This window comes from Apteryx rowi, unplaced genomic scaffold, assembly GCF_003343035.1.
Source record: "Apteryx rowi isolate R43461 unplaced genomic scaffold, aptRow1 scaffold_74, whole genome shotgun sequence".
Classification (NCBI taxonomy): domain Eukaryota; kingdom Metazoa; phylum Chordata; class Aves; order Apterygiformes; family Apterygidae; genus Apteryx; species Apteryx rowi.
The window spans coordinates 2,893,665-2,915,775 of record NW_020451027.1 but is presented as its reverse complement, the minus strand read 5'-3'; the positions used below and the strand labels follow the sequence as shown (position 1 = coordinate 2,915,775).

The 22,111-nt window shown below is 35.6% G+C and overlaps 1 protein-coding gene across 2 annotated transcripts in view; it reads right to left on the bottom strand.

Moving 5' to 3' along the window:
- Positions 1-22,111, bottom strand: part of DENND1B (DENN domain containing 1B) — a 161,251-nt gene that overhangs the window by 113,693 nt on the left and 25,447 nt on the right. For both annotated transcript variants that reach the window (XM_026087854.1, XM_026087855.1), the window contains exon 2: positions 14,474-14,517. In XM_026087854.1, coding sequence (XP_025943639.1) covers positions 14,474-14,517 — 44 coding nt within the window. The remainder of the gene's footprint in view (positions 1-14,473; positions 14,518-22,111) is intronic.

The following is a 22,111-nucleotide window of genomic DNA, read 5'->3' as shown; positions in this document are numbered from 1 at the left end:
CAAATGCTTCTTGCTATTCTATTTTAGTGTTTCATCTAGCTGTCCTTCAACTCTTATTTTCTTCCTCCTAGAATGTTCTCTCCCTACTTACCTCTCTTTAAAAGTCTTTTCTTGAAACATCTTACTGCAGGTCTCTCTTTTGGTTCTTCTTAGCAGTTTTCCTTACTCAATTCTCCATCTCAAGCTCCTATTTCCAACTCTTAACCCAACTTGTTCTCTAATCTTTCCTCTAAGGGAACTCTTTTTCAGTATTCCTTTTCATAGTTATTACTCAAATTTTGTTGGTCCAATCATACAAACGAGATCTACTTGATATTTTTGACTTTGTCATGATGCGCATTTCTGACCGCAACCAGTGACTTCAGTGAGAATATTTAAATATTTAAAAATAAGCACACATTTAAGCTCATTCTTGAATCAAAGCTAGACTGCTTAGCATCTTGTGGCACTGAGCCCTTCATCATAAAGACTCTACCAGGGTAAAATTCTAATGCTGTGACATAAAGCAGTCAACAAAAAGGCAAGCTGCTCTGTGCTCTCCAATGACTTTTCTTTTTACTTTCTCAGAAGCTGCACATACCCACAGCAGGGACCCATGTGAAGCTAGCAGCAGTAATTATATTTCAAAGACTTAGTTGTTACCTCAGCTAAAAATCTCATCAGAAAATTGTAGCTACATATATATACACACATATATATACATACACACACACACACACACACACATATATAAAAAGCCCAAACAGTTTGAATGGTAGGAAATTCTAATCTAAGATTACATTCATGGAAATCCAAAGGTCAGAAGTATGGAAGTCATTATCAGGCTTCCACAACTAATTTTAACTTCTACATGCTTCTCTCAAATGTGCATCATTCTATGATTATGCAGTAATTCTGTAGAGTAAGAAATATATCAGCTGCTTTCTAAACACTCTTCTTATTCACATAAGGCAAAGAATAATATAAAAAATTTAGCTTATTAAATGCAAATGTGTTAGGGTGGAGCTGCACAGCTCTTCTGAGACATAAATGAGAAAATGTACTTTAAGGTTACAGTACTGTTGAAAGAATAAACCATTAAATTATACGGCTTGGTTTTTTTGAAACCATAGCACTGTGAAACACTGAGCCTTAAATATTTTGACTCTCATTTCCTTATATTGTTAAATAAAGTATAAATATAATTTAGAATTTTCAGTTCAAAGATACCTGTAGAGAAGAGACTGGAAAGCTCTCTGCAACATAGGCAATACCCTCTTCCAACTTTTTTGAACTAACTGAAACAAAAAGGTTCTCCAGACTTAGCAACGAGTCCCACTTTGTTCACTACCTGCACTGCAGGTAGTTATTAACTTCACTAGGTTTTGGCTTTTGGTTTTTAATGTATTTAATCAATTTTGTAATTTTTCCTCTCAGTCTAAAGGCAAATTATGAACAATTTTTTGAAATTATTCCCTAAAATCTATTTAAATTTGACTTGCTAGTCATAATTACAGGGGCAGTCCCATGAAAGTCAAGTACATACTGTGCCATTTCATTTGCAGTGTAACATCAGAGGCTGAATGCAATCCTGATTTAAAGTGGTAGGGTAAAACAACAGCATAAAATAAAAGTTCCGGTGCTATCTGGATGGTAAGACACAAAGACATGGATGTGCCTGCTAAGCTGTACCTGCTGTGATACTTCTGTTCCCAGAAGATAAAGAATTATTTGCACAATCTCAACTCCCTCAAAATAGACCTGCTCTTTTCATCTCATAATTTTTGGACTAAATTGTGGATAGTGCTGCATTTTCTGACACCTAATTCTGTCCTGATACACTGGGTGCTTAAGAGCACACACATCCCTTGCAAATAACTGAAGGGGAAGGTGACTTTGGACCAAATAGCAGAAACTTTCACTAAAGGATTCAAGAAAGATTAAGTCTTCATTAACGTAAGATACGTATACATTCCTAAAATTATAGATTATTTTGACCCACAGAATATAAATTCTACTGCTGAGCACAAGTTTGATCCCCATTTAGCTGGCACACAGATGAACTACAAAGGCTCTGTATCTTATCTACAATATTCAGAAGAATCAGGTCACTCATAAGGCCAACTCTAAGCCTCAAGAAGGAGGCTTGCTCTCAAGACAGGTAAGTTCATGTTTTCAAGCATCATGTTTTCATCTTTCTGATGTTTATACAGAGAATATTTCCTGCTTAAAATGAATGAGGGCTGGAATACGTGCAAATGAAGGAGTTACATTCAGAATTCCACCTGGAGTTAATTTCTCATTCCCACTCTGTATCTCTTTCTCCACTCATCCACCTCCCAAGGATACGCCTCAGGGAAGGAAGGAAGAAAGAAACAGTTGGTTCACCCACTTGGCTCCTGTCAGACAGACAGTTCAAGACTTTTAGTAGCTTAGCATGGCTCCTCTCTGTGCTCTACAGAGCAGTAAGGGCACAGTTACATCAGGTAGATGAGCTAGCAGGACAGAAATGCTCTAGATGATGAGCTAATAAGATGACAGTAACTTAGAGTAGCAAAACCAGGTATAGAAGTAGCTACCATAAAAGTGGCACTGAAGACCTAAAGGTCAGCTATATCTGCTACTCAACTTACAGATGGTGGCTGGAACATCGCTTAGAACTAACAGCATATTAAATTAAGACAAAAATAAATGAAGTGAAACAAAATTAAGGACTGGAATTGTAACATGACCAGGGTGCAGGACACCTGGCCTGGAGGCATGCTACTCTTGCCTTGTACGGCAGACTAAGCCTGGTGTCCCAGGCAGTGTGTATGAGACTTCACTGGTTTTAGAGCACCCTTCCATGGCACATTAGATCAAGGAGGAAAAGTACAAATAAATTTATTCTGGGTACTTTAAAAGACACTGTCAATCCTTCTATACTAAAACACTGAAGAATAACTAAGGCTTCCTAAACAACCACAAAATAAGTTTAAAAATTCAGATTTTTTTTTTACTAAGTTATAAAATTAAAAAATGTTATAAGTTATAAAAAAAAAAAAGTTGGAATTATGTAAATGTTCCTGAATCTCTACATGACTCCCTGATCAAATTTTCAGACCTTTTTCTTTTTAATCACTGGGCTACAGACTTCATTTTCATTTTCAAATTAGACTTCAGGATTCTCATGTAACCAGTTAAAAATAAACGTTTCAGCCACACCTGTCTCCAAGTGTAGCCTGTCTCCAAGATACCCAAAGCTCACTTTAAAATAACAAGTTCAGTTAAAAATTATGGACTAGTTAAGAGAACATGAAGTTCAGCACAGGCTAGTTTCTCCACTAAAAAAAACACCCCAACTTTCCCGAAACTCAGAATAAAACCAAGAAAAATAGTACTTCCCCATAAAAGTCTAGCAAGCATACAACATTTGTAGGCCATGCATCAATAACCAGTTTATACTTCCCTGAATCATGGCAGGGAGACTACTGTTCCCTAGGCAATACCAGGGAGCTGAGAAAAATAACAAATACACTCTTCCAACTCCACTCTTGTGATTATTATGTGGGCAATAATTAGCTTTTAAGATATAAAATTATTTATTATCTTAAAGACAATTCATCATATTATGTACAAAAAATACAACCAAGTATGCCCAAATTTTATATCATCTACTAGTAAGACAAGAAAAAAAAAAAAAAGACTGTTTATTAGCATACAATTTCAATAACAGCATCTGTAACATTATTTGCAAACTCACTGGAGAAACTGTTGTAAACGAGGGTTAAGGTAGCCATCACTTTCAAAATTCAAATATAAGGTACAATGTAAGTCTTTGAAGATGAGGTTACAATCATTCTGTCATTTTGCAATGCAGAAAGTACAGCAATATAATATTCCATGCAAAATTTCTTGCAATTTGCCGCTGCTTACAACTCCAGTTAAGATGCATCTTTGTCAGCAACACTGAGAACTTCCTGCACATTTCCGCAGTTTAGATGCTGTTTCTTCAGTGGTGAAAAAACAACCATCACATAATAAAGCACATAGTACAATTTATTTTTTTTTTAATACTTATTATTTTCTCATTCCTTCTTGGAATACTCTGATAGCTCAGGATAGAAATGAAACTATTCTCTACACATCCAGCTCTACCTGTTCAATATATTGCTTTGAAGTAAAGTTTACAGCCTGAAAAATGGCAGCAAAATAGTATGAAGGAATATCACCAAGAGAGTATAATCGACTTGCAGGTCAAAATGCTCATATGTGCATTCTCAATCATCAAGGAACCAGAAATTTAGTATATATATTAGCAATGAGAAAAAAATTTATTCTATGATGAACCATACTAGACCATTCTTTCATATCTATATTGGTTCCACAAAGAATATACATATTAAAAGAACATTATACATTAAATAACAATCAATAACAGGCCAGAAAAAAATCTGACAAATTCATAGTCAGCACTGCCTAACAATACGTATCATTGAAGACTGTTAACAGCAGCCTTGATTTAACAATTAAGAAAGCAATTTAAGAAACAGCAAGATCAAGAAACTTAAAAAACTAAACTATAAAAATATCCTATAAATAATAAATAGCTAAAATGCATTTCCTTAAAAAATAATAAAATGTACTTTAAAAAAAAATCATAATCCAAAGTTTCAAGCATTACACTTTTGGCACGTGATACATTTCAGTTTCATGTTAATTCCAAACATATTTAATTTTCCTGTATAAATTCTAGTCTTGCATTTCACTGGAGATTTCAAAACTCTGTATAGTACTAGGTGTAAAACAAACAAACAAACAACAACAAACAGCTGTAATTCTGATGGAAGGTAGAAAAGGCAGAAGAGCCACAATACTCAGCAACTAGGAAACCAGACCCAAAAATCAGATGGAAGAAAATGAGAATGATTTCTGAAGTAGAAGGGAGAAATTGGCTAAATGGATTTACTTTATAACGTAGACAGTGGTTTCTATCTGAACATGGCACCATGCTACCTTTTCAATGAAGATTAGTGGTTGACAGACTTTTGGATGTACAACCTACAAACATTTTTGACAACTTAAGTTCTTTCAAGTCTCCTCTTAGCATTCTCCGTAAAAAGTCTCGATTCTTCTCATAAAACATTTCTTGCAGACTGGTAGGTGAAAAAACAAAAACAACTTGTCTGAAATCATCTTTATGCTTTCAGAGTCCCTTAGTTTTCTAACCATTAAATTTTCACCCAGGAATATTTCAGAAGCAAATAAACATTATGACTACAACAGACATATCTGGAATAGCATCCTGAATGGACATTTGAAACTGTTCCTTTCTATGAAGTAAATACTAAGTATAAATAGGAAGTACTGACTTAGTTACCTAAACAGACAAGGTGAGCTCTGAAGTAGAGAGAAGATGAGTAGCAGTCCCTGTAAATAAACTCTCCATCAATTATTTCATAGAATGATTATACAGTGAATGCCATGATGAAACCCTGATTTTGGGGGGCAACTGAAAAGTAATTAATTATTGCATAAATTAATGAACAACTCAGGTACTACTCCAAGAGAAAATATTTGTAGTAGAGTGGTGTATGTAAACAGAGAAGGTCAGACAGTTCGAAAACTAAACACTTGACTGATCTCCCCCACCCTTAAATTCATAATCCTATCTGGGAGCCTGCTGGCTTGTATGGTTGCATCAGTGTGATGCAGAAGTAGGAGAACCCATAAAGGGTAGTGAAACTGCTGAATTTCTTCATAGAAGAATCTTTAGCCAAAAGAGAAGGAACTGAGAAGAAATTGCCATTTCTAAAGAACCTGCTAAGAATATAGTTTCAGAATTACAATTATTTGTTTGTGTTTTTTTTTATAAAGGAAACATATTTCTCATTTCACAGGCAGCACAGGTCAAAATTAAGTTCTACTATAGCACAGCTTAACAAGGGTCACTATGTCACTCCAAGGAGTTTAGAAGAAACAATGTTTTTCAGCACAGAATTCAGGTTTCACTGATAGTGTTGAAAACTGCAAAGAAATAAAACAGCCAGACCACGAAAGAGGAACATGAAAGAAACAAAAAAACATAATTTTAAAGCTATAATAATATAACCTTGTGGTAACAGAAGCAGGTCGGTGACTTTCACAAAAAAAACAAAAACAGCAGACATACAACAAAATGTTTTCCCCCCCAGGAAACATGCAATATACATTCACAAATATGCAATATACATTCACTTTGTAACTGGCTGCACCTGTTCAGACCTTGTGGCTCCCTGTTACTGCGTCTTTGAGACTACTACTCTACAACTTCATGGTGGTGTTTCTGCATCTGAGCACTCGTCAGCCACTTCAGCACAAAGTCATTCAGCACAGCTTAGACCTCTAGCATAGAATAAGTCAACTTAGCTAACTTTACACTTAAGGAAGGGAAGGAGCTCTTAAATATATAATTTCAACTGCTAAGAGGAGAAGGAGGCAGTTTCCAACAGGAAGAAAGGAAGGACAAGCAACTGTTGGTTTGTCAGATGCTGTCAGCTACATTTTCAGCCTCTTTGCTTAGATCCAGAAGAATGAATCTGCCCATGGCCAGGGAAGACACAAATCTAACCCAAGTATTCACCACACTTACTGAAATTTAACAAAATCTTGTTCCTCCCTCACGATTTCTCTACAAATTGAATGAGGTCTTCCCTCTTTCTGACTTTAGATTAGTGCAAAATTCAAGAACTGAGACCAAGTATACATAGTAACTTCAGAGACAAGATGTCGACCAGTTAATATGCCTAGTTTTATTACTGATTGCAGACAAACTCAGCACCTCCACTTAGGGAAGAAGCAAATAAAGGGAATCTACTATCCAAGGTATAATTGTTCACAGTGCTTCGAAAATTTATGCAGAAGTAATGAGTACCAAAAATAATTACATTCTGGTGGATTATTATATTTCCATTCCTGATCACCTGGCTCGATCTGCTTCTCCTTTGCTTATTCCTCGTCCATGATCCCAAACCACGTATTCTGGACTCCTTCACCTGCTGGTCTAGCCACAAACCAACCCTGCCTAGTTCTCCCTGCTGCTGGCAAACTCCTCAGCCTCTCCAGTTCCTGATCTCAAACTGATCAGCCTCTTTCTTTGGGACCGGAGTGCCCTGGTTCACTGATTTCAGTGTGTCTGGAATATGGCATCTGAGCCCAGACACTTTCCTAATGTAAGTAATATGTAAAATAACTTTAATTTTATTTAACAAAAATATAAACAAAGTATTGGCAGCGACACTTCAGAGACCTGCAGCAGTAACAGTGAACCAATATGCCTCAAATGTTATCCTAGTTCTGCAGGAAACAACATCAAGAAAGGCAGAGTGAGCCAAGAACCAGACATACGATGCAGGAATATTACATCCAGCACCTAATATGAAAAGAAGCTGCAGTAGCTAGCACATTCCTCAAAGAGCAGTGGTAAGCTTGGAGCCACAAGAGCAATGCTGAAAGTAAAACAGAGGCAACATAATGAAGACCAAAATAGACTGCAGGAACTAAGCATGTAGATGAGAAAGTATATGGAAGTAGAGACTATGGAATAAGGTGACATTAGACTGGAATAGTCTGAGGGCATTTGAGGTCAATCAGCAATGACATCACATGCGATAATTTGGCAGGCTTTCTGGAAGATGTTCCAAATGATTGTCATCCCCATTTCAACCATGATTTAATATTTTCTTCTTTGTCTGGCACATTGCTGAAGACTGTAGGAATAAGCCAAACCCCTAAGTTATTTTCTGTAGGCTGATACAGTATAGCTGAAGGACAGTCAAATATTAATACTGTACTTATTTGAACAAACATAGAAAAGAATTTCTACAAAACGTAGTCCCCCAATATCACAGCTGTATGACAAAAAATGGCTAACATATGCATACAGTCTATTAAAATGCACATAATTTGTCTCAAAATGAAAACATATCTAACAAGTAATTCCATTCATCTGGCCCTTTTTCACCCAGCTTTAAGATATACAAATGCATGCCTTTTCACCAGAACACAGCAGCTGCGAATGAAAAGGAAAGCATTCAAATGATCATTTTCACATCATATTCCATCGTCTTTTCACCAGCTTCTCCCCCAGTCTTTCTTTGAGCCTCATTCTGTTACAAGAGAGCTGCTTTTTAGATCAATTCATATTTCCATAATCCACACTGCTGTTTCTCCCTCTCCTCCCCAGGGTGGACTAACCCCTGCATCCAGAACTATGGCTTACAACTGTCATTAAGACCTATAACAATAACAAGATAACAAAAGAGCTGGTAGAGATGAGGCTAGCCAGTACCATATGCTGATCAAGTTCAACATTTTTAACTTAAAAGCTCTATAAAACAAAACCATTACAATCCTGAAAACAAGTATACCTGAAGCTGCCACCTGTCCTCAAAATTTCAAGAAAGTTAATTTTTTAGCCTTGGGCTTCTACGTATTTTGAGAAAACAAGTCTCAACGAATTATGTTCTTTGTTGGGATGAATAAAAAAAATTTAGAATGTATCCTGGAATATTTACATCTTGAATGTTTTAGTGTCTCAGCGATCCTGGGTGTTACCAACATGTCTAGATGAGTAGTTATTCCATAGAATATTTATCAAAATAGGACAGACATTTTTCATTGAAACAATGCAGTCAGCAACTTGCTTGTATTTAAAAACATGCCTTAGAATGTTTTTCTGCTGATACTCTACCCCTATGATTTGCATACATGGAAAGCATTTCATCTTTACAGATATGATATTCTTCAATATAAACAGTGTGTATTTAAAACATGATGAAGACTAAAGTGTCAATAAATCACAGGAAACTATCTTAACCTGAGAAGGCTTATTTGGAAGCAGAAAGTTACCATTATCTCAGGCGGATCAATCATTTTCCCAAAAGTTACACAGGACTTTAAGTCCTTAAATAACCTTAAATTGAAAAAAATCAAGTATAACATTCAGACAAAAATAATTTTGGAATGCAGCAAGCTTATTAGATTGACTCCTCCTTTCTCACACCCATGTACTCAAACACTAATCAAACTTGTTAATACACAAAGAAGAAAATTCCAAAGTGTCCCCTGCCTTTTAAGAATTGATAATGAAAATAATAAAACCAAAGCAAGTACCTATCTAGTTAACATAAACATTTGAAACGTATTTAATGCCTCATTGGAATAAAAGAACAAAGCCATCAAATGCAAAAAGACAGTGAGGTGCAACCCCTAACAGCATGCCTGCAGCCTTGAAAAGAATGTAAACAGTCTCGTACCTCCCGAGTTCACGCTGCTCTCCTAGGAGAGCACAGAGGAGCGCAAAATTATCACAACTGGCTTCCACACATTATTTCAACTCAGGCAACAGACTTCAGTTGGCTTCTTAAAATCCAGCTTTTTATAAGTACTCTACTATTTTTTAAATCTTACAGAAAAGAATATGATCTCCTTCATATTACACTTATTTATATAATTGCTGCCATAATCCATGGAATTAAGGATTTCATCCTGCAAGAAATAGAACACTTGGACTCCAGTATGACATTCATTTAAGCTAGGCTTAACTGTCAATAGGCAATTTAGCCCATGTACCTTAGTGGTACTATACATACATTCAAAGTAAAGTATGAGATCGCTGCTTTGCTGAGGGAAAGTTGATGTACTTAGTACTTCACAGGATTCAGCCCTTAAACAACTGATATTTATACAAATATGTTTGTGCATATATGGGTGTATGTATATATATGGGTGTGTATGTACACACATATACACATATATATCTTGCACAAAAATCTGATAGATTTATATGTATATAAATATCAGGCTTTAACAGTTGGTTCACTACAGGATAAGGAGTAAGGTTTATTGTTCACAGGTCATTGGTGATTTTTGCATAATGTGCTATGGTAAAAATGAAAATGACATGTAAAAAATGAGCTAATAACAAGAAGAACATTATAATGACTATGTATAAAACAGTAGAGATGCCTCACATGGAACGCTATGTTCCTTATGGTTACTCACAGGCAGGGTATGGGAAAGTCTGACATGAAAAAACAGATGGCTTTCCTTAGAAAGATGAGGGCAAGAGAAGACAGGATAAAATATGCAACCTAGCTAACAATCTAATGCAGAGTCTCTCTTTATTAATCCACACCTTCAGCCAAGAACACCTCGTCGTATCTCATATCACTAAAGTGGCTTCTCCCAAGAATGTCTCCTGCCTTATTAGCCATTAGAAACGTCTTTCTGGTGAGATGGTTTTCACCAGCAGATAAGGGGCAAGCTACAGAAAGAAATTACTACGTGGTTACATGACAGAAGGGTAAGAACTATCCAAAGGACCACTTTTTCCATAAACCACATATACCATACAAGTTGGCTCTGGCCAACTTACTGCAGACAGAAATCACTTTGGACCAATAACCAGTCACATTAAAAGGCAACTAAAAATCTCATATAGATTAAAAAAACAATATCCAAAATTACTGTAATAACTAATTTTGCAAGAAGCACTAGACCTCACATGCTTCAAAGGTTAAGACAACACAAACATTAGAGGTAAGGATGATGCCTAGTTTAACAGACAAAAAAAACCCCTAGTATTTTCTTTAATCCTTGTCCTATCTTTCATAAATACAAACATTTAAAAAGTAACATACACTGAGGTTTGAAAGTCTAATGCATCATAGTAGTAAACTGAATTTGTAATTACAAAGGCTTTTCAACATGCTATTTATGGCACTACCATACACACTGTGTACGTGTACACATACAAACTGCCTTTATCTGTCTTATGGTAAAGAATCAATCCACACGTTGGTGTCCAAGGCCATGACTACATACTCACTTTAACAGAAACCGGCACTGTCGCCAAAGGAGCCACAAATTCTTTCCAGCGCTATCAGCACTGTCCTGCTGCCCTTTCCTTGTGCTGACACTACTACTTTTCCCAGGAATGTTTTAACCTGAAGCAACTCGGAGCTTAGGTAATTTTATTTTAAGAAAAGCTATGAATAGAGGCATTCCAGGGAAATTTTGGCATGTTTGACATTGATAGGACTTCTGCCATTGACTTTACTGGCATGAGAATACAGCCAGAATTACTAGATCTCTGCAGGGTGACACTATGAAATTACAACATGCGTATTCTGCACAGACATATTTTATTTTAAACAATTATAAAGTTTTCATTTTGTAAGCAAAAGTGTTGTTTTAATCTGGTTTGCTTCTTCAAAACACTTAAAAACATACTTCATTTCTAAGAACAACTAGATTTTTTCTTCCAGAAATTACAGCATTATTATTTTTTCTGTATAGAGTTCTTTTCAAAAATGGGCTTGCAAGGCTAAAATTAAACTCCAATCTAAACAGTCTGAATAAACAAAATGGGAATCTCAAGATGCTTAAAAGCATCTTTTATCATAAAAATTTCCCTGAATTCAAGGGGAGTTTTCAATACACCACAGAATTGTGCTTGGAGGCATAAACATTCAAAAATATATTTTTAAATAAGGAATATTCCATTAAATGGCTACTCTTCATCCAGATGTGAGCTCGAGAGGAGAACCATTCAAACTGAAGAGCTACACATGCTCAAATCAAGAACCCTTAAAGTTTTTCTACAGTGGTGAGATTATTGGACATTTGACATTGTCAAAACCATTTTTATAGTGGCGATTCCAGTACAACTGTGAATTATAAAACTGTTACCTTAACAAACTGATTAGCTCTTTTGGCTTTTGGGGTTCTTTTTAATAAAGTCTTTCTCTGGAATAGTACTGTGGTACTTTGTACTTAGAACTCTTCTCACCACAATTTCATTGTTTACTTGATGATTTTGAGAGTCACTAAAAAGGTAATTACTCACATCATCAAAAGAAAAGTTTTCTGAAATACTCTTAGCAAAGAGAGGTATTTTTCATTTCCTTCATTGGAATATTTTATTTTTCATTAACATTTCTTGTTTGGGGGTGGGGGGGAGATTCCCCCTTCTTCTTCTTGTTCTAGCATTTAAAGAACTATCAGCTACAAAAAAAGGCATTGACCTGCAGTCTGGGCAGAGCAGAAAAATCCAAAATTTTGCAAATGCTTTGGTGGTACCAAAACTACAGCTTCATGTTTTCTTTACTTAATGGACTCAGTACAAGTGATTTTGACAAAACACTATTTTTTTTTCTTTTTTCCTGATCTTGCATAGTTTCTACAGGGTCCAATACAGATAAAATGTTTTGCAAAACTAAATTTTGCATTTGCATTCTCAACATCTGAGAAACAGGAGACAGAAAGAAGTATACTGCATAGCATAAAAGAAAATGGCAGCCTAAAAGAATAAGAGGTGTATGGGAATAAGTAAGCATTGAAAAGTTGAAAAGTACTGAGAGGAAGAATGTGAGAAAGAGGAGGAATGTATCAAAATGGCATAGACAAGTTTTCTTTGCATTATGAAAGCAACAAAAAGGTGACATGATAAACTGTAGAAAAATTCAGGAAGAGAAGAAAATATTTTGCCACTGTTATCACATCACTGTGCAAACAGACAGCCCTTAGATTTTAGGAAAGATGATTCTTTGGGATACATCCAAAAACTAACTCACACATTTTACATTTAAAATAGAAATGACTGGAAAATAGGAAAAGAGAATATTCTTTTTTGGTTTTTTGAAATATTCTCCCATCAAACTTCATTGAAATTAACCTTGATAGCTTCAGTAAGCTCTCACTAAAAAAATAAATCAGTAAGTCTGATGAAATTCAGATCTCCAATCCAAACCTACCAAGTTCAACACACACACACTGAAGGTTTTTGCTCATTTCACTGAACTATTTGGCTCTAGGCCTTGCTATAGAAGCAGTTATATATTCTTTTCAGATCCACTGATTATAATAGCAAAATTTCCTTTGCAAAAAGGAGGGTTAAAATGTACTGTTTTCCAGAAGCACTGCTACTATCCTTTGCAAGCAATTTACCTGAAATATCAGATTCCCCACACTACTGAGACAGGTATAAGTACTGTTTTTTCAGAGCCCAAAGGCAGATAAACTGCCTGAGGTACTCTTGTTTTTATAGATTAGCTGTGTCTATTGCATCTTTATATGATTCCCCTCCAGTCTTCAGTGGGCTTCATCTTCTAATCATATTTCTACACCAGCTGTTCATTGAATAACCTTCGACTTACTGAATAAGCTCCCATTTTTCTTCATACATAATTTCTCAATTTTTTTTCTTTTTAGATCAAGTCTTTCTTAGGGAAAAGAAAAAGAACAAAACAATTCAGAAAAACAGAATTTAAATCATAATGAAGATCATTCTGCACCTCAGAAAATTATCAAAACTTGCTGGATGTCTAGTTAAGAACACCTAATAGCAGACTTTGCTCATATACCATTTATCAGTATCTTATAAGCAGCACATGCTTCTGACTGATGCTATTCCCTAACCAGACATCCTACCTTCTATGTTTGTATATTTATTCCTTTCATCATGAACCTCCTTACAGCTGTCTTTACAGAATCTTGTATTATTGATTTCAAAAAAATTCACCAATTTATCAAGATCTACTGTTCAAAGATATTTCCAGGTATCTATTGTGGTGACATTGCTAATGAAGAATATGTTTGACTCAGTATCAGTCTAAAAAGAAGAGAAAAGACAGACATTCAGAGACATTTATTCTATTAAGTTTTTTTTATGTATTTCTCTTAAAAAAAAAAAAAAGTATTTTCATAGAAAAAAATCACAAAGCTGATAAAATAATCAATTTGAATAATTGTATTCTTTTCTAGTATTAATAACTTTAATAAAATATTCTACCCCAAAGATCTAATTAATAGCTTTGCCATTATTACAAATATTGAAATAATTCTTCAGTCCAGTATGTATAAACTTACCATTGAGGATTAATTATAGATTAAAAACTAGGGTTTCTGTGCTTTCAGAATCAGTAAGTTTCAATCACTGTCTTTTATAAGAGTCTGACTTTTTTTTTCTCCTCAAGCAAAATAGCTAGGGTATCACTAAAATAATATAAATTAGAAATATAAAATTGTGCACTGTAAAATATTAAGGAACAGAACTCAAATTTTCTGACATTAAAAGTACATATCCAACCACTTGAAGCTGTTCAGCTTTTTGTTTTTTGTTAAACAATTTATTACATTAACATTCGGCTTCCTAAGATTAATTGCAAAGATTTCTTGATAAATTTACCATATATTCAATCTTAAAACAGACAAAGCCCCAACACTTTCAACAGAACCATCTAATAAAATACTCTGTATTAAAAATAAGGTGATACGGAGAGCTAGAATTATATATAGTGCTTCAAAACTACTATTGCGTATTCCTGTCACAAATGCATTCTAATTACCAACCCACCAGTTGGGTGAAGACTTCCTTGCTGATATCATTAGCATCTGCCTTTCTACAGCTGAATAGGAGAGCTTTTTTATTATTATTCTAACATAAAAAAAAGTTCAATCTCATGTTTCCAACCTGGTCTCCAAAGTCCTCCGGGAACTTCCACAGTACCACTGGATCTGTAAATAATTGACAGACAGCATTAATCAGAGGCAAAGGAACAGAGTATTACAGTCAGAGTACATTAATATTAAAGAGAGGGTCAGCTTAGCTTCAGCTTAGCTTCAAGCGTTGAGGCAAGTGGAAAAATGTATCTAAAAACTAAGGAAGATATTGGATTATTAAAAAGACCTATTTCATATTTATGAAACTATATGTTTATTGTTTTACATACAATAGGAGGTTATTATGTACTGAACTACTTTCATATTTAACTTTTCCTTTTAGCCTTTGAGTAGCTCATTTTTAAGTAGGTATTCAATTTTCATATATCAATTTAATTAAGAAATTATGTGTTAAGAAATTTCTTTCCATTCACAGAAGGAAAGATGTAAACTGAAAAAAAAGTGGAAGAAAAAAAAATCTATGAGGTACACAAAAATGCTACTTGTAATTTTAAAGAAAATACAAATATAACGAAAAACCTTGAGAGTACTGGTTAATCCACTTGAGTATTTTTCCTTTTCAAAACATTTAAAACCAGCATTTCAATTATATCTTCAAGTTTTCATTAACCTATTCTAAACTGTAAATTATCAAACAATGAGGATTACTTAGGCTATACATTAGCCCACAATTAATATTATTTTGTATGTATCTAGAACAATAATCTGAACCATAACTTTGCAACCAAAATAGAATGATACTCTATCTCCCTGGAGCTTTTAATCTCCTATGATATCTTCCCCAACTTCTAATATTAAACTGTATCACAAATATTCACTAAGCTTCACAATATCACTATATAATAGATTAGTACAACCATTTTTTCATATGCTAAAAATGAAATTACCTGTCTTAATAAAAGTGAAAAACAAGTCAGTGTCAAAACTTGGATTACAACACAAGTTCTCTGGTTTCCACTCATGTTCTAGCCAAAGTTAGGCAAATACTCCAGATACTTATTACACTGTGGACTACAGGTCTAGGTGCCAGAGGGCAATGAAACAAATGGAGAAACTTGCAAGTGAGAGTCAGGAGAAACGGCCTGATGACAATCCCAGCATTCTGGCTACCTCCAAAGTTGCTGGGATTCCTGTCTTCTGAAGAGACAAGATCTCTGAAACGTATTCAGATTTCCATTTTTCACATCACTCTCTAAAGCTAGCACTGCCCAACAAATCAGAAACTTCATTCTTACTGCTGTATTTTACCCTAGAACTAGAGAGTTCTTCACTTTTGGCAAGGTAGGGAGGTTGCAAACTGAAGCTTTAAGGCTTTAAAGGAGAGGAAACAACATCACTGATGATATTTTCATTCCCAGTCACTGACTGCAAACTCTACTATTCTAGAAGCAGCTTCCAGACCTGAATTTGCCCCTGGACAGTGCAGAAGACGCTGAAGACTGAAGCAAGGTATTCCTCCTGCCTTCTACTCCAGATGTTAGGCTAAGTAAACTCTGGAAGATACATTTTGAACATGTTGCAAAATAACATCAGTCAACACAACCTAATTTAGGTCTGCCTTGTTAATTTGTCTGGCTGAGAAGGAGAGTCAAGCAGCCATATTTTTCGCTCCTGCTAACATCTGGGGAGGGTTCTACAGTTATTATTTATGAAAGTCCACATATCCTGCAGAAGGAGTTTTCTTCCATCTACTATAGGGAACAAGAACATTTGGAGGCAGATAAGAAACAAGAGAAAAATGCAATGTTTATACTTAGTGTGAGCAGCATTCAGTATAAAAATATATTGAAGAGAGGTAATAAATACAATCATCATTTAAAAATGGAAAAGCTTCCCCCCCCCAGGATGTTTTTGGCATATTTAAATCACAAACATATCTGTATAATGGCCAGATACAACAGGAGTTTGGAGAACTATACCGCAAAGGACTTCATATTTGCATTCCAATTTAGTATCGTGAAAAAATGTTATTACAGGTAAACAGTGACCTCATTGATAAATACACAGAGCAGCAAGCATGCTAACAGATATCAAATTCTGAATGTCAAATAATTTATAAGTTACTTGCTAAAAACCACCGGAAATTGTGCAGAATCAAAAAATATCTTAAAAGTGCTTGCGTAGCTGAGGCCATATGTCCACGAATGCTTCAAGCACAAATTTCTCTGCAAATAAGCAATCCCACTGTACTCCCACCACCAGCTATTTGTTCCTGTTCCTCTCCCTCATGCCAGTGCAGATATTTCTGCGGCTATACAGAGAACCAGATCAGAGAATTAATCAAGTTCAAACTCATCTTTTGGATTTTTTCAGATTAGTGTCAGCTAGCCACAGACTTTGGCTTTTGTGCCAGAATGCAGAAGAAACAGCGGGGATGGGAAGTTGTGGAGGGAAGAAAGCAGGACTACTTCACTGGGCAGCAATGGCTTAAGCATTTGCAAATGCTTAGAAACACAAGCTGGTTATTAGTTACACCAATTACTATCACCCATTTCTTGTTCAGAATTTCTGAATTCTAGCTCTACCATCTAGAGGTTGCTTCTACTGAAAAATTGAGAGTGCCAGTTTCTGTAAATAGGGGCACTGATCAACTTGCAGGAGGCAAGCAAGACGCACAAAGCACCGCCAGGAACATGTTCACTTTGAAAGCTCTCATTTGCTTAAGAATGAAATGGGTCACATTATTTTGGGAGATGTTAAATGAGTGACACAATCAATGTTTAGTATATTGAATACTTTAGCAACACAGTAACAAAACTAAAGGTTTATTTTTCAACACTTTCAGTTTGTAAAATAGTTATTATATAAACTTCTAAATTTAAAATAAATTCTGTAATTTATTTCTTTCATTGTTCTTCATGGAAGTATAACCATTAATCTTTAAAAAGAGGAAATACATCATAACAGCAAAACCTCTAAGTTTAATTTTAAAAGGTCACAATCAGAAACACAGCATAATCTTAGAATTAAGTAACGCTTGACTCTAACTTATTTTTCTTTGGTCACAAAATGCAGAATATCTTCCCATCTTAATGACATCAGTGGAGTTAAACTGCTTTGCACAACAGCACCCTTTACCTATTGGCAACAAGATAAGCTCCAGTAAGTTCTTTTAGTGCGCTAATATGCTAACAAATATAAATCTTGTGACTGTAATACAGCATCCCTCTCATTTCACTATCTTCACTTCATATTAGGGCTCTCTGATATTACTTTCAATTCTCTCACTTGAAAAAATAAAAGCCAACAACTTTAAAGTAAATGCCAGTTCACCGAACTACAGGTATAATACCATTTATTTTCTTTCTCTGTGTTTTTCTTTGAACTTAAGATGAAAAGGCGTAATAAATCATGAGAGGATAACTAAATTCAGGTAATCTAAAACAGCAAGAGTAATTCTCTGAATATTCCTTCCTTAAAAAACAGCCAACTATCAAGAAAATATTCCTAACTCAATTTTTAAAAAAAATCAGTGTTACAAGTAAAGCAAGAATTATACACCTCTAAAACTTCCCCAAATGCTTTGAGCTGAGTTTTGCATTTGTTATTACTGGCTTTTAACTGGTTATTTTAGTAGGTACTTGCAATAGATTTATTAAGTAAGGAAATCAGATATGACTTATGCCTCAAAAAGTAATTACTATATTCTATTCCTTCGCTCTCTGAAACCAAATCCCAATACCTATAAAAAGCCTTAGGATTTTATGAGAATTATCTGAGTCCAGGTTTGGGCTTTTTACAAAAGATTTTGTTTGTTTCTGCTTTTGGAGCTAGACTCAGACAGCATCTGACACATCTTTGTGGCAACTTCTCACAAGCACTGCAGAAGAAGAAACAAAGGGTACTGATTTAGAAAAAAAAAAAAAAAAGAGAATGTATAATCCGATTCTGCAACTTTATGCACTTTATCTTCAGATTTACAAAGACTGAATTTTCTTTTCCCTGAGGATTACTTTCCAGATACCCCATCTGATCTGGCAATGTTAGGTCAATTTTATGCCGATTTTATGGGTGAGAGGATGAGAATTGTTCAGAAATAGCTGTTGCTACAGCCAGCTGATGAACTACTGATTTTCTCCTTGTTTTCCATTTCTAACAGACTTAGGACACATGCTAAGTATCAATTCTAAATGTACTGGGCAAGAGGAAAATGTTAAGTGCACACCTAAAACAAGCACATATGCCTGCATGTTGCACATGTAAACATATATATGCATCTACACATACATGCACTACTTCTTCCTATGCCTACTGCAGCCAGGATAAACATTTCTTACAAACATACACACTTAGCATGTGCTAAAATACTTTAAAACTCCTTTGTTATATATCATACAGCATTTGAAAGCGTATCTCACAGGTATGAATCTCACAAGCATATCTCACAATGGATGAATGGGTTGCACAGTATATATTAGCATAAAACTATATATTATTTACTAGTTTCATGTTTCTTTTTGAGCTGTAAGCAACTAATGAAACGTTTATATATATATATACACACACATACATATAAAAATATATGTATGTATGTATGTATGTATGTATATATTTACTGAGAGAAGAATGCTGCTCCTCATCCTTCAAGAATGAGGAAGATCATTGTAACTGCTACGTGGTTGCAATAAGCTACATGATAGAAATTCTAATTTTTAAAAGGGAGCATTTTAAAAGGGAGCATTTAAGTAAAGGTCATGAGTTTTAATTAAAATTTTGCTATAATGGCATTTTTAGTTTAATGATGCAACTAAAGTAACATTGCATATTGTCATTATCCAAGTCTGAAAAGTGAATAGGAAAAAATGCTGGCATGGTGCTTTGGCTACTGAAAAAAACATTTTATTTGAAACCTTATTTCACATGTTGTGTCCTTTAACTCCATGTTTAGTTTAAAAATGTGAGGAAGGTAATCAATTTAGAACAGATAATCCAAAGTTATAAAAACAGGAAAAAATACCCTAGATATTGTATCTACTTTGAAAGCACCTTTATACCATAAAAACTACAATTTCTAAAGCCTCAAATACTCCTATTTAAAGAGAGACTCTTCTTTATAAGCAAATTTAAAAAATAATTGTTTTTCTTTATTGCTATATGAAGAGGCAGTATTTCATTCTTGAAGTTTCATCATAATCACATAGCAAGCTACAGGAAAACAAGAAGTCTGCCTGGTACAAGAGGAAGACAGTAACACAGTAGGTTACAGTGCAATCACTTTAAAAAAATCATTCCCTGAGGCTTCAATCATTTAAAGTATGCATGCATCTGAACAAATTTGCTCTGCAGACACCTAAAATATAAATAGTTTCAGTGAGTAAATTTTGTTCTTAGATTTAGAAATAAAAAGTTAATTACTTTGCATTTTAGGAGCAGCTTAACAGAATATACTTAACTGAAAACAAGTATGTCATGATATCTAATATATATTTTACATATTGTGAATTCACTACATGCAGTGAATTATTTTAGTGAATTATATTGTGTGGCTCCCTACCAACCTATATTGTGACTAGACAAGTCTTTCCCTGCCACCCTCAAAGTGGATTCTGGTAAGTGTAGCTTGTGCTCAGGTGTTTCAAATTCTTGATAAAGAGTCAGAGCTTTGCCTCTCCAGAGGAGGGCCAGCCAGGAAGTCCAGCTGTGCCGGCCATGGTGCCCAAGGGGAGGAGACCTGGCAGTAAGGGCTTAGAGGGGACTACACTGATCTTGGCAGTAAGTGTGGGCAGAGACGAGAAGGATACTCAAGCAGCAATAGAAGGTTGTGTTTGGACCTAGTGAAAGGGGAATACAAGGGATAAGCATTACTTTTGGTTGTGCAAGGATAGTACGGTGTGTGTACCACTTGGAAGTACAAAGCGAGAAGGGCTTTGGGAAGAGATGTGTGGGAAGGGGACATACACAGCTCAGACAGGAGGAGTAACTGTCCTTGAAGGGAGCAGGAAGATGACGGACAGGAGCAGCTGAGTGTCTCTCGGACTCCTCTCCGGCAGCAGGGCTCAACCATTCCCAGTAAAGCCTTCCCCCCACCCCTCCTAAAAAATGGCAGGTTGAGCCTCAGAAGCCTCCAGAGAGAAAGCTCTATTATACCTCTTTGAAATAGTTGAAACATAGCAAACAATTTTTATATATATATATATATTTGGTTCTCTATCTCCATACACACATCGTTCAAGAGGATGCGGTCCATAGTCTAGTACTGGTATGAAAAGCAGCAGTTGCCACAAGACTTTAAGAGCTCCAAAAAGATTCTAATGCGAGTGTCCACTTTCCCCATTTTGCCAGACTATCACACCCTTCTGTATGTGAAAGATGAGCCAAGTCCAGTCTAATTTGATCAAAATTACGTATCTAGTCAACATAAGCAGCTCTGCAAAGTAGTACATATTTGCTGCGGCCAGCAAAAATTTCATGCAGGATTTTCCTTTACCAGTCAAACAACTCTATACACTATTTTAATGGAGAAACTCCCCTCCCTATTCTATCCCCCCCCACAGGCCAACAAAGACAAAAGACCACAATGACCCCAGTCTCCTCCTTCAAAAGGGTGTGTTCCACCATCTACCCCAGTGTGCGATTTACATTTGTTACCATAAGGTCAAACCTAGCTGCCTCACAGAGGTGGAAGAAAGTGTGAAGCTGTTCACAATTAAGAAACAGGACAATGAATTCCACAGGACTGCCTGAACGCCAATGTCAGCTTCCAAAATCTGTTTCTTACTGGAGGACACTGCTCCCACCTATGAGGAAAGAACAACAGCTACTGCACAATATCGTATCACTGGAGAAGATTCCTGATGCTAACCTGCAGTTGCAACAAAGGTTTTCTAGCAGAGCTCCTTTGAGCATGTGATCCAACTGGACAGCACATCCTTAGATGCAAGATCACAATTTCCACTCTATTCGGTGATCCCACACATGGGGTACCACTGGTCAGTGGAAAACAGATCAAAACAGCTGCATGGTGTCAGAGCAGACGAAAGGCTACAGCACTACAACTGAAGAGATAAAGACCTAGGAGATGAGGAGAACAACTCATTATGAGAATTTCCGTCTCTGAACAAGTCCGATAATGAAATAGTAACAATCACCTTTTTGACTGCCTAGTACATAGTGAACCTCACTGTTCAGGACCATCACAGGTATGAACGGCAACCTCTATTAAACCCTAGAGATTTTGTCCTCGCATGATTACCTATTCTAATCCTCCCATCTTTTCAAGGCCGCCTGTTCTAGCATTTCATTCTTACCATTCAAAAATTCTCCTTAAAAATCTAACCTGAAACTTCCCAAATGCAATTTAAGCCCCTTATTTTCCATGAAGAACACTTTATGCCTTTTCTCCTCCCAGAGGTCTTTTACATACTTAAGAATTCTCTCTCCCCCATAGTCTTTTCCTTCACTAAGCATGCTCAAATTCCTTCAGACTTTGTACATCTTTTTTTTCCCCCCTTTTTTAAGCTATCATTACTGCCCTTCTCTGAACTGTCTCCAAATGCCCTACATCTTTCCAGAAATGTGTTAACCAAAACTGAAACAAGTATTTCAGTCACGACTTATCAATGCTGAACAGAACGAGAGGATTACTTCACAGCCATTTTTGGCTATGCGGTTTATGAACTGCAGCACTATGTCAACATTCAAGAAAAAA